General features: G+C 38.5%; 1 protein-coding gene across 3 annotated transcripts; it reads right to left on the minus strand.

Moving 5' to 3' along the window:
* Positions 1-1,717: 1,717 nt before the first annotated feature.
* Positions 1,718-12,971, minus strand: LOC101613358 (aldo-keto reductase family 1 member C18-like). Of its 3 annotated transcripts, none has more exons than XM_012949633.2 (9): positions 12,850-12,971; positions 11,070-11,237; positions 9,618-9,734; positions 8,282-8,359; positions 7,377-7,499; positions 6,617-6,726; positions 6,191-6,356; positions 3,418-3,485; positions 1,718-1,760 (listed from the first exon to the last, which is right to left on the minus strand). In XM_012949633.2, exons 1-9 carry the CDS (start codon positions 12,931-12,933, stop codon positions 1,718-1,720), a joined length of 957 nt encoding a protein of 318 aa, XP_012805087.1. In that variant the 5' UTR covers positions 12,934-12,971. The 3 variants fall into 3 exon arrangements, with proteins under 3 accessions (XP_012805087.1, XP_004662465.1, XP_044990896.1); XM_004662408.2 differs by having other exon boundaries at positions 3,418-3,500; XM_045134961.1 differs by lacking the exon at positions 8,282-8,359 and having other exon boundaries at positions 3,418-3,500.
* Between the last annotated feature and the right edge of the window lie 293 nt (positions 12,972-13,264).

Consider the following 13,264-nt stretch of genomic DNA (forward strand, 5'->3'; position numbering starts at 1 on the left):
TCAGCTGCAGTTGAGAGATTACAGCTACTGAGACTGGGCCAGCTGATATGCATTGGGACATCAAGAAGATTGTGGACTCTTCTGAAAGTAAGGGGCCTGAATGTTGAAGTTTTCCTGCTCTTTAAAGTTGGCTTTGTTTCCCCTGGATTAACAAGTTGGTAGCCCACCTGGTACTATGGGGTATAACAAATGCAGGAAAATGAGGGTCATTGGGCTTGCAACACAGTGTTGGTTTTGGAAATGGCCATGTACAATGTAAATCAGGGTTGCTGGACATCACTGTGTGCAGGCCCATTGTAGCCATGGGGGTGAACTGTGAGTTTCAGTAGAGACCCTCGGACTATGGGAAGGCCAGGACTGTAAAAGTCCACCAAGGAGAGCTGTCCACATGGGCAGAATTTTTCTCTGGGGTTTTGAGCAGCCCAGATGGAGGGGTGGAATTGGAACTCCAGAGACATGTCACTGGTTAGAGTTGTCAGCCATAAGCAACTTTAGAACACAGACCTCAGGGAGGGCTTTGTTACAAGTACCTTGGAAGATCCAATGGAAATGCTTGCTATTATGCCAATAGAAACGAGTCCTAAGTACCTGTACCATTTTGGATACAGGCCACTTTTGGCTGGAATGCCATCACTTGTCTGCAATTCTCATCTGTCTCAGGGTGGTGCTACCATCGTCCTGAGGGCTCATGTTCCCTTAGGCTGACACCTCCCTGCCAGTCCTCCCACAGAGACCTCATCCTTCAGCTTCTTGGAGCTCTGATCCTTGAACAAGTGGGAGGAGCCCTGGGGTGCTTGGTCATCCTTCTCATGCGTGCCTCACTTTCCAGATCATCCATGGCCTGTTTTGGTGCTTAAAGGCCTGGAGAAATAGCTGACTGATCACTATCTGATAACCAATGTGATGGGTTGAATGTATGGACCCAGAATCAGGCATTTTTTCTGTTTTTGCTTTTTCAAGGTAGGGTCTCACGCTAGCCAAGGCTGACCTGGAATTCACTATGGAGTCTCAGGGTGGCCTCGAACTCACGACAATCCTTCCACCTATGCCTCCTGAATGCTGGCATTAAGGGTGTGCACCACCATGCCTGGCACATTTTTTAAAGTAAGATTAGGCTTGCATCTTGAGTTTCTAGAGCCCTGCTAGGGAGGAGGTGTCACAGGGCATGTCTTAAGTACAGCCACAGTGAGTGTACTCAGAGTGGCTGGAAGACTGGATGCTCGAGTTTGCTGGCTGCTGGTGTCATCTCTGCTGGCATCTGTGGAAGTGAGCCAGCTTCTTCTGCTATTGACGGTGATTCCCTGGAACCCGGAACCTGGAACAAGCCCTTTCCTCCCATAATCTGCTTCTGGTTGGGTGTTTGCCCAGCAGTGTGAAGGTGACTTCACACCACTGCTTCCCTAGAGGGTGAGAACTCAACCTACCCCCCAAGAAATGCCAGCAACAGTTTGATTTTCACCCCCACCCCGCACAGACTTCCAGCAAGCACTCAAAGCACTCAAAGGAAGAGGTAAGCTTGAAGGACCTTATCTTTTTATTTATTTTCAGAAAGAGTGTAAAATTTAGTGCTTTTGTTTCCTGACCTGTTGGCCTCGCTGAGGCTGAGTGTGAGTTGCTAAGCAGCATGGATTAGAGGGGTGCGTCTGGAATCAGCATCTGAGAAGCCTCCAGCATCACTCTCCACACAATAGCAGAAGCTGTTGTAAAGGTCTCTATGTTAATATTCATCAGAAAATGGAAAGTTAGGGTGGCCATTAAACCTGCAGTGGTAAAAATATATATACAATGGAATTAATGACTGTCTCTTATAGAAGTGATTTCTATAACACTGCTTTTAGGGTAAAACTTTAACAAATTATTTTCTGGTAAGTCATACAGACTACCTTTCTTAATTTCATAAACATGACTTTATACTAAATTTAAAAATAATGAGAAAACTGTTTAAGCTGTGTTTCTTTTGCTGGAATTTAACACAAAAATATCCAGAGTCAACACTTCAAATGCACATCTCTCAACAAAGCAACGATGACCACCCCCTTATAGCATGCACTCGGCTTCTTTGTTTGGAAAGGGACCAGCCCAAGTACGTGCTCAACATTCATACATTATAAAAGTAATAAAAACATTACTCTTGCATGATACAGGTAACTGAGCAATTCTGTTCCAGTGTTAGTCATTCATTCATCACTGACTAACAACTCATAGGTAAATAATGTGTCAGATTCAGAAATAGAAATAATGTAAGATCTTTATACAGTAATAACACAAAATATAAAATGATAAATGACTACTTATTTTTTAAATTTAAAAAAATTAAAAATTAAATTAAAAAAATTAACAAATATTATTAAAATCTTAACAGGAATAAATTTACTGATTGCTTAACATTTTTATTTCTTTGCATAAATTCATTTTCTCTATATTATTAAAATGTCAGCAATGTGTACTATTAAAGCATCATATGTTATTAAATCTATATATTACTATATATATTATTAAAATATTAGCAGTATTTTTCCAAAACAGGTAATAATGCATTTAATAAGTTTTTACTATATGCAATTGTGCATTCTAACACTATTTCCATACGCTATCATGTTTATTTTCATTATGAATTAAATTTCCCATGATGAGGAGGAATTTCTTACTTAATGTCTTTGATATTACATGTTCTCTTCCAAACTCTATAAAGTTGTAGATGGTATGAAGGACAGTAAAGATCTGTTGCATACCATTTACTAGATTATAAATCTCTTTTCACTATAACTTTTCTTTCTCTGCCTTCACATCACTGTATCTCAGAATATCAATACTATGTGTTCTATTTGTCTTGAGACAAAGGTAGTGTTTGGGCTCTGAGCAAACATATGGTGGGAAGGAAGTGAGGGGTCTGAAAGTATCAATGACATTAAACTCACAACCTCCAATAAACAATGTTGTATGGAAGAAATGAGATTTTTTGATTTGGCCCACAGTGCTGGTGAAAATGCCATTAACATGATAAGAAATTGCACAGATTTTAGGGAAGACCATGTGAATTAGATATTAAAATATTTTAAAAAGCTACACTTAAATATCCAGGATGAAAATCTATTTATATGACAAAATGAAAGGTGGAAAGGGAGGCAAGGTGGATGCAGATGCAGCAGTGATGTCGGCTGTCCCGGAACATTCCATGAAGAAGGGCCGAGACGGACGTGCAGCCAGTTCCACTCTGGCTCCCTCCCTGTGCTCTGTCTACCAACAACATTCTGACAGAGTCTGGGAAGAACATTCTAGGAAACTCCGGTCTTTTGCCTTACTCTAACTGATCCATGCCTGCCTTATACTTGGGGTAAATTTAATAATAATAATAATGTATATTTTCCTGAAGAAATATCAGAAAACAAAATTACAAAAGTAACCAAAGTAACTTACATCTCAGCAGAAAAGTACCGGTAATTCCTATTTAGGTTATCTAGGATTTTCATGTCCTCTGAAGCCAACTGGAATTCAAACACCTGTCACACAGTGGAAATGCTTTCTTAGATTATAATTTGGGAGCATATTTATCAATCTGGTACAGAGATAATTCTTAAAAAAAGATCTGAGAATTTCCCAAAAGTTCTTGAAGACATCAAGCAAAACAGTTAATAGTGAATATTGGGTAAAATCCATTATTACATATAATGTTTTAAAAAATATTTTATTTACTTATTTGCAAGCACAGAGAGACAGGGAGATGACAGAGAGAATGGGCTGCTACAAATGAACTCCAGATGCATGTGCCACTTTGTGAATCTGGCTTTACTGGGTAATCAAACCTGAGTACTTTGGACTTTACAGGCAAGTGCCTTAACCACTGAAAAATATCTCTAGCCTATCATCTCATGTTATGATCTACATAAAGTGTAGGCAAATGATTTTAGAAAATAAAGCTGACACAGTTCAGATAGGGCTATGTTCACAGAAAGCCAGAGAAATACAGACCCAACGTTTTGAAACATATAATTCAGTAATTTTCACATATTTGTATATATTTAGCCTAATTAAAAGTTAGGATATGAAAAATGTCATTTTCAATGTTATTTAAGTCAGAAATTTCCCAAATAGTAATGATGTCATGTTCAAAGAACTTAGGAATTACTTTGTGGAATGTCTAATTTTATAGAATTAAAGCTAGTTTAATCTCTATAAGTATTTTAGAGTTCTACCAAGGAATTGCAAACTTGTGTGTTATATTCCTAAAATACTTACATAGATAAAAATTAATGTCAATGATTAAACAGTTGATGAATTTAGGTAAGATGTGTTTGTTGCAAAACTTATTAAACTTTTCTGCACATTTGAAAATTCTTATACATGAAAACATTGTCAAAAACAAAATAATTATTAGTTCTATTTCTCACTATTCTGTTGTCCTTTTTTCTTCCTTTCCCATTTCTTCTCTTCTCTTGCTTTTCCTTCCTTCTTTCCTCCTCCCCTCTCTCCCTCCCTCCCTCCCTCACCCCTCTTTCTCTTTCTTTGTTTTTTTCTTTCTTCTTTCTGAGGCAGGGTTCTATTAGTGCTCAGACTGACCTGGAGCTCATCAGGCTGAACTTTAATTCCTGACAATCCTCGCACTTCAGCTTCCTTAGTACTGGGATGTGCGCTACCATGTCTGACTATATTATCAGTTTTCTATGAATACATCTAATAGAACACACACAAAGTCTTAGTAGAAAAAGTTGTAACTTTATTGAAATCTATTCAAACACCACCAAAATAATTGAAAACTTATGTCATGATCATGGATTAGGAACCTCAGCATTGTCAAAAAATGGATTGTTTCCAAAAGATGAACAACATTAATACAATAGCAAGCAAATGTACTTATTTTAGATGGGAATTGTGAAAGTGATTCTAAATTGTCTGCAACAGAAAATTTAGTTTGTGAAGCCTATGAGAGGAGGAGTCTTGTTGGAGGAAGTGTATTACTGGAGGCAGGCCTTGAGGGTTATAGCTCAGCTACATTCAGCTCACTTTCTCTATGTCCTCTTGGCTAATGTGAAGATGTGACTCCCAGTGATATCGCCCCTTGCCGTGAAGAAGCTTTCCCTTGAAACCGTAAACTGGAAATAAACCCTTTCTCTCTATCAATTGCATCTGGTTAGATGTTTTATTGCAAAAATAAGAAAGTAACTGCTACAAGAATATATGAATGTGACATAGTTATTATAAAAATGCCCCCTAAAATGCACTTCCAAACTCACTGTGCTTTGAATCTAAAACTTCCCATTAAGAGGTAGAAGAAGCTACTTACATAAACTTTGACCTTTGATGGCCTGTAACGTGGTTGGCTAACAGGGTTTTAAAGAGCCATCCTGTGACTGTCATGGGCACAACCATGAAGTGTCTTTTCAAGTGTCAGCCCCAGCCTTGGCGTTGTGCAACATGATTATGCTAAGTGGCTGGAAGATGAAGAACTATGTAGAGGGGAGTGGGAAAGACCATGACAATAGTTTACAATTTTGGGGAGCAGAGGGTTCTTACTGTCCTCCATATGAATGAGAAACCTGACTGCGGGTACCAGAGAGAGCCCAGACTGGGACAGCATAGTTTAACTGAAGTCAAGTCAGACTGAGGCAAAATTTTTAAACCACAGAATCATGAACTAAAGACATGAAGTTTATATTAGTCCTGCTTATTAGGGCTTGGTTGTTTTATCATTATTATTATTAATGGTAAATGTGAAATTTTAATTTAAAGAGATGATCTCCAAATAGGCAGGATTTAAAAAGGTACCAGACAAAAAGGTGAGCGTCAAAATGATTAAATATATGACTATTAAAATATATGAGCATTCAGGCTGGAAGGATGGCGATGGCTCAGTGGTTGAAGGCACTTGCTTATAAAACCTAAAGTCTGAGTTTAATTCCCAAGTGCCCATGTGGAGCTAGATGCAGAGTGGCACATACATCTGGAATTCATTTGCAGTGGCAGGAGGTCCTGTCACACCCATTCTTTCTCTCTCTCTCTCTCTCTGCCCCCTCTCTCAAATGAAGTTCAAAATGAAACAAAAATAATTTGTAGACTGAAAATCACCTAACATAATTATTGTATTTCAGAAAGTGAAGAAAGGGAGATATAATTTGCACAGGACTGTGGAAAGCAAGCGAAAATACAATGGATGCAGTGTAAGGAGCCCTGAGGCCCAGCACCCTCTCATCACCTGCAGGTTCTCTTTGATCCTCTCCTCCTTGAAACTCTTGGCCAGCACCACAACCCCTCTCTGCAGCTGGTAGCGAAGGGCAACCAGAGCTGGACTGCGCTTGTACTTTTTTGCCATGGCACAAATAATTGGATCATCCAAGAGAAATGGAGTGTTTTCATCAACACTAAAGGAAAGACAGAGATGCCACATTCTAGAGGCTATATATTGTCTTTGTTTTCAAGCTTGCAAAACAGATAAAGGTGACCATAATATTACAGAATTTCTTAAATGTAGTCAGTCGGCTAGCAGCATTATTAAAATCTGAGATCTTTTCAGAGATGTATTCCCCAACTGAGAGTGAAAGACAGAAACCTTACAACTGCAGCACTAAAAATATGTCATAAACAATTGTGTCTTAGGTATGACTTTTATTGCCTGTGTTACCAGTATTTATATCGTTGAGTTCCCAGTGCCCCATAGGCAACCAGAGCAATGCCTTTTGATTTGCAGAAATCCAGCAGTTTACTCTGGTTGAGATAAGGATGGCATTCCACCTGTCGATGGACAATAGAGAAAGGGATCAAACTGCATGAAAACTCATTACTAACAAGAAGAAGTATTAAAGAGAAAGAAGCTGAATAAAATAAGGCACAGTGGGATGAAATTTGAATGGAAAATATCACTATGAGGTCATGATTTTTAAAATATATACATGAAAAATTATATATTTTATAGGCATGTAAAATAAAATAACATTTCCGAGATGAAGTAACCCTTTGGCCATGATGTTGATTGAGAAAGAGTCCTGAGACCACATATAAGAGAAAGAGTTTGGGCAAATAAGCCCTACACAAGCATTTACTACTGGTCTCCTGATTTCATTCCAACCTTGATTGCTGTTCACAAGATCTGACATCATATACACACTTTCTGCAGTATGCCATTACTCATCCAGCCTCTGGGTATCATTCATACTTCAGGCACAAGTGCACCTTCCCTTTGAGGTGTGGTTAATGACCTCAACCCAACACAACAACTTTATTAGGCAAGGATATGTTTATGAGTCCCCTAAGAACTCTGGACAGAGGCTCTATACTTAGTATCTTCTAGTGTATAAAAGAAAGATGAACAAGTGGTGAGGACACATAATAACCTGGCAGTACTACAGAAAAAAGAACCAAAGAAGGTGGATTAGGGATCTCACCTGATTGCACACGGGCTTGTACTTGAGCCCTGGCTTATTCAGGATCATCTCTAGCTGTCTGCGGTTAAAGTTGGACACCCCAATGGACTTAGCCAGTCCTGCATCCTTGCACTTCTCCATGGCCTGGGGAGGAAAAAAGTGGTGAAGAATAACTTAGGCAGATTGATGTAAATGACCGTCTGGGTTGCTAGAGAGAAGAGCACTGTGCGCTATTTTGTATTGATTAAGAGGAGAAAAACTAGGGACAAGGTGAGTGGGTAGGAGCGCTTGATATTTAAGCATGAGGACCTGAGTTGAATGTCCTACAGCCATGGAAAAAGTGGGGCATGGCATGCATGCCTGTAACCCCAGCTCTGAGGGGGCCAGAAACAGGAGGGTTGTTGGGGCTCACGGCTCATCTACTCTAAGCAAAAATCCAGGAGTTCTTAGTTCAGTTACAGACTCTGTCTAAAGGAAATGAGACAGAAGTGTAGTAAAGGAAGGTACCTAACATCTTCCACTGGTCTTAACATACATTCTCATCTGATGTGAGCATCTGGACACACACACATATACTCCACACACATATTACCCCCGCCACACACAACAAAGGGAACTGAGAAGAAAAACCAGTAAAGAAAAAAATAAAACAGGAGAAAAGATGATGACACAAGAAAGAATTCCTGTGTTCTCCCTAGGAAACAGAATACTTATTACGCAGGATGGAAAACAGATAATTGCCATTTTCACTATTTTTTTTCTCTCTCTCTCACTTTGCTCTACAGCATTACAGTGATCATTCTTCCCTGACACTTAGCAAAACCATCACTGTAGAGATCATTCTACAGCAAGGGAGAATATTCTTTTCTCATGTGTGGCTATCTTTCCCTCCCCTTTCCTTTGAGCTACTTAGCATAAGTACTTACCTCCCATGTGGCACAGAGATCCACTGTGTCAAGAAGTAATTTCCCATGCTCATCTTTTGGCAGAATCTCATCCCCTGGCTGAAATAGAAGCAGTCTTTACAGTGATCTTACCATGCTCCCATCCTGATAGTTATACTGACAGATAAATCTATGGCTGGGCACTAAACCTGCATAAAATGGGCATGAAACACCATTCTACATACATATATTAGAAAATGTTTTCATGTGGAGCTGTTAAAAATACCTTTGGCTGATAGGCTTATTTTATTTTCTTGCATCTACTATGGACATTAATGAGTAATGTACTCCTGTAGACTGAGGATGTAGCTCAGTTGGTAAACTGCTTGCCTTGCATGCACAAAGACCTGTATTCTGCCCCCAGCACAGCATAAAATTGCTCATGCTTGTAACCCCACTATTAAGGAGGTAGAGGCAGGAGGATCAGGAGTTCAAGGTCATTCTCAGATATATCTCAAGTTTGAGGCCAACTTGAGTTACATAAGTGTCTACCTCAAAAAGAAAATATGTCATCATGGAGTCTTCTAGTTGACTTATGTTGTTTTCTTTTATTTTAATAGTTTTATTTATTTATTTTCAAGAAGAGAGGGATAGACAAAAAAATGGTCATTCCAGGATCTCCAGCCACTGTAAACAGACTTCAAATGCATGTGCTGCTTTGTGAATCTGACTTTGTTTGGATACTGGGGAATCAAACTTTAGTCATCAGGCTTTGCAGGCAAGCACCTTAATCACTAAGCAATCTCTCCAGCCCAACTTGTGTTGATCTCAAAAACTGTTGGAATGCCTGGGTTTCTTTGATAAAGTCAATGGTTAGATGGCCTCGTTCTCTGGAAATAGTAAGCTGCAGTCTTGACCTAGGGCAAATAATCAGTGTTTCAATCAATAATCTTTACCTTCCTGAACATATGACTGACACAAACCCATGCAAGTGAGAAAAATCAATAAAGTTTCTTCTCAAGAAAATTTTCATGCTCAAAGATATTAATTATTATGATTTTGAGGTGTCCAAGGATGTATTTACCACCAGTAAAAATGGGGGAGACAAAAATTAACCAAACCTCGAATAACATAGAAGCAAGGTATGGGTATGGATAAACCGATATATTTCCAAAGCCTTCACCTAATATGTTATCTATCCTTGGCTTTCAGCACTCATCTACATAATGCGGTAAACTCTTACGTAAGTTACCATGATTTGTTTTATAACTCATACTAGTAAATTAATTTTATATAAAATTTTAGAAGCTTACTTTAATCTCCCATAAAAATGATGGTCATGCTGATAGGTGAAGTCATATAGGTTGATATAGCCTACCTTCAGAGACACTGGGAAATGAATAAGATAGAGATTCACGTAGTCCAAATGAAGTTCTTTCAAGGATCTTTCCAAGCTAGGGCGGACTAATTCTGGTCGATGGAAAGTGGACCAAAGCTACAGCAGTTGAATAATGGAAGTTGTTCAGAATTAGTAAACTATAAAAATCTATATCTTTCTCTCACCTCATATTTAGACTTTTTTCAACTGGTAAGAGACTGATGGCAATAGGAAATATATTCTCTTCCATCCTAAAATTTCCCTGATATTTTCTAGCCATATATAGGTGGTTATTGTTAGTAAGTCTGGTGAAAATAAGTTTTCGAGATATAAAAATTTACTTCATTAATAAAACCCATTTTTGACATGATGCTTCATAAGTTTTTGTAAAGAAGTTTAATATTGTTATTATCTCAACCTAGGGGGGAATATTAAGTACCCCTTGTTTTACAAACTCAGTGGGAAATATTTTTTCACATTTAATATATTCTGGGCACGGCACTAGACACCATGGCCACATCTAATACTAAAATAGTCCTCTTATAATGTTCTATATTAATGATAAAGGTTACAATTAATATTTAGGATGATAATTTTTTTTTTAAATTTAATTTATTAGTTTTCTTTTCAGTAAATACAGGCAGTTTGGTACCATTATTTAGGCTCATCTGTGATCTACCCCCTCCCATTAGACCCTCCTTGTTATTGAAAATGGGTCGTGCATTGTGGAGTTAGCCCCCAGTTATTAGTATGATAAATGTCTCTGAAAATCATGACCCAACATGTAACTCTGACATTCTTTCCGCCCCCTCTTCCGCAAGATTTCCCTGAGCCATGTTGGGTTCATTTTTGGTCTGCTTCAGTGCTGAGGTGTTGGGGGCCTCTGAGGCTCTGGCTCTCTGATTTGGTAGGAGTTGATTTTTCTCTGCATTGATCTCCTTCCCCTTTGTGCTGGTATCCAGTTCACAGGAAAACATCACCCTTGCTTATTTCGCCTGTTGTCCTTAGTTTCAGTTGGGCCCCTTTTGAGGTATGTTGGGGCAGCTCTCTTCTTAGGATCTGCATCTATCTTTTTTTTCCCTCGTTGTTTGTAGTGCAGCTAGGCGGTCGCCATCTTGACCGGAAGCCAGGATGATAATTTTTTTAAAACCGCCCAGGAGATAAGAAAGTCATGGTCATAGCACTGTTCTGCCTGATTCTATGGTTCATATTAAATCACTGATTTAAGCTGAATATCAGAAAAGCATGCTGACTTTACAATGAAGTTACAAATTTAAAGGTAGAAATGATGAAAAACCATTTCTCTCTTTTCAGTGTTGAACACCACATGCCAACGTGGTGGATAATGATGAGCCAACAAACCCAGCCTGCCAACCTCTCATCTAATGCAAATGCCATGCAAGCCACATTCCATTTCACTGATCTGCACATCTGCATACTATATGTACAAACCTTTGAAGTATAAAATATATCTTCCCTTTTCACAGTGCCATCTTCAATCTTGCTTTGAATAGCCAGTCCTACCTCCTCTTCATTTTGGTACAAATGAGAACAATCAATATGACGGAACCCAGAAGCTATAGCTAATTTTGTGCAATCCACAATCTTTCCCTTGGGAACCTAGAGAAATAACCAAAAGTAGTATTTAGATTCACATGACTGATAAGACCAGTGACTTTTAAAAGAACCATGTTTACCCAAGTTTTGGGTTAGTTTTGAATTTGAGATAATGGATATATCCAAGTTTTCCAGGGTCTATTTTATTTCAATTAAAATGTTGGACAGGGCTGGAGAGATGACTTAGCAGTTAAGGCACTTGCCTGGGAAGCCTGAGGACCCAGGTTCGATTCTCTAGGTCCCACATTAGCCAGATGCACATCAGGGCACATGCATCTGGAGATTGTTTACAGTGGCTAGAGGCCCTGGTGGGCCCATTCCCTCTTTCTTTATCTCACTGCCTCTAATAAATAAATTTAAAAAATTAAAAAATGATGGACAACTCAGCAAGCTTTTCAGACCCAGAAAATCACTGGTTAGTCATTGACTTTGGAGGACAGCATTAATCACCCAGTTCAGTGATTTCCATATAATTACAAAGGTTATAATTTTAGCAACATTATAGCTAGAATAAAATTTAAAATTATTGTTTTACAGTCCAGATTTGGACTTACAAAGTTGTAGAGTCATTGGAAATGAAATAGTATGGTACTGGCATAAAAGCCAACATGTAGATCAATGTAAGAGAATAGGCAGTATAGAAATAAATTAATACTTCAAAATAATTCCCAACAAATGCACCAAAACTATACACTGGAGAGAGAATAGACCCCCAGTTAGTGATGCTAGGAAAACTATATTTCCAGAAGACTCAAATTTTACAACTATTTCCCAGCCTGTGTGAATATAAACTCAAATATACATTGAATATCTTACTGTAAGAACTGAAACTATGGAACTGCTAGAAGAAAACAAGACGCAGGGCTTGAGAACACTGTGCAGAAAATGATTTTTTGATATTTTCTCCTAAAGCACAGGACACAATAGTAAACAGACAAATGAGGTTATATTAAGTTAAGAATCTTTTGCACAATGATGGAAACAGTCAACAGAGTGGAGAAACAACACAAAGAATAGTGGAATATTTATTCATCATCTCACAAAAGAAGACTATTGAGAATAAATCTGGAACTAAGAATACTAAACAAAATATATCCAATTTAAAAATGGACAAATGAGTTGGGCGTGGTGCATGCCTTTAATCCCAGCACTTGGGAGGCAGAGAGGCAGAGGTAGGAGGATATCCTTGAGTTTGAGGGTACCCTGAGACTACATAGTGAATTCCAGGTCAGCCTGGGCTGGAGTGAGACCCTACCTCAAAAGACCAAAAGAAATAAAAATGAGATATGATTTCAGCAGACAGTTCTTAAATGGCTAGTATATATTTAAAAGCTCTAAAATATTATCTGGCAATCATATTAACTTTAAATTTTTCTCCTTAGCTGAAAAGCAGACAGAAACAGAAGGAAAAACCAATGAGCAGAAGAATAAGTCGATGATATAGGGTACACTCTGCCTCTCTCTTCAATATGGCATAGCTCTAAACTGGTAAAACTGAGCAACAGGTGAGCTTCAGGGTCACACAGGCACTGCATGGCTTGACAAGTCATGCCAATTTTCATTTGTTTAGGTGTATTTTCTTTAGAACCCTCAACCCCCAAACTACTCCTGTTACCTCTTCAGCTGCATAGGTGCCAAAGCCCAGTACAGGAATAAAGTGACCATCATTGAGCTCCATTCGCTGATGTTTGAAATTCATTGTCACTCCTCTGGCTCAGCAGACGTTCTCCTTCTGCCTCCACAGGACAGTGAACACATGGAAGTTATAGCACCAAATGTCTGACTAATACCTAGCCAATGGCATGGGGGAGGAGTAAGGAGTACGTTTAAGCAGCATGCCACATGTGAAGAAAGACTTGGCACCAGTTCAGTTACTTTTTATGTAAGAGAATTCTTGAGAAAATTCCTACAAAGCGATCCCAAATTATTATGTGACAGAAGTGTTTTTTAAATACTCTATACATTATTTTAATTTAATAGTGTTGTTGCGATGATGAAGCCCCTTCTTGTTTCTATTTTACTTGAAACAA

The sequence above is a fragment of the Jaculus jaculus genome, chromosome 15 (genome assembly GCF_020740685.1).
Source record: "Jaculus jaculus isolate mJacJac1 chromosome 15, mJacJac1.mat.Y.cur, whole genome shotgun sequence".
NCBI lineage: Eukaryota > Metazoa > Chordata > Mammalia > Rodentia > Dipodidae > Jaculus > Jaculus jaculus.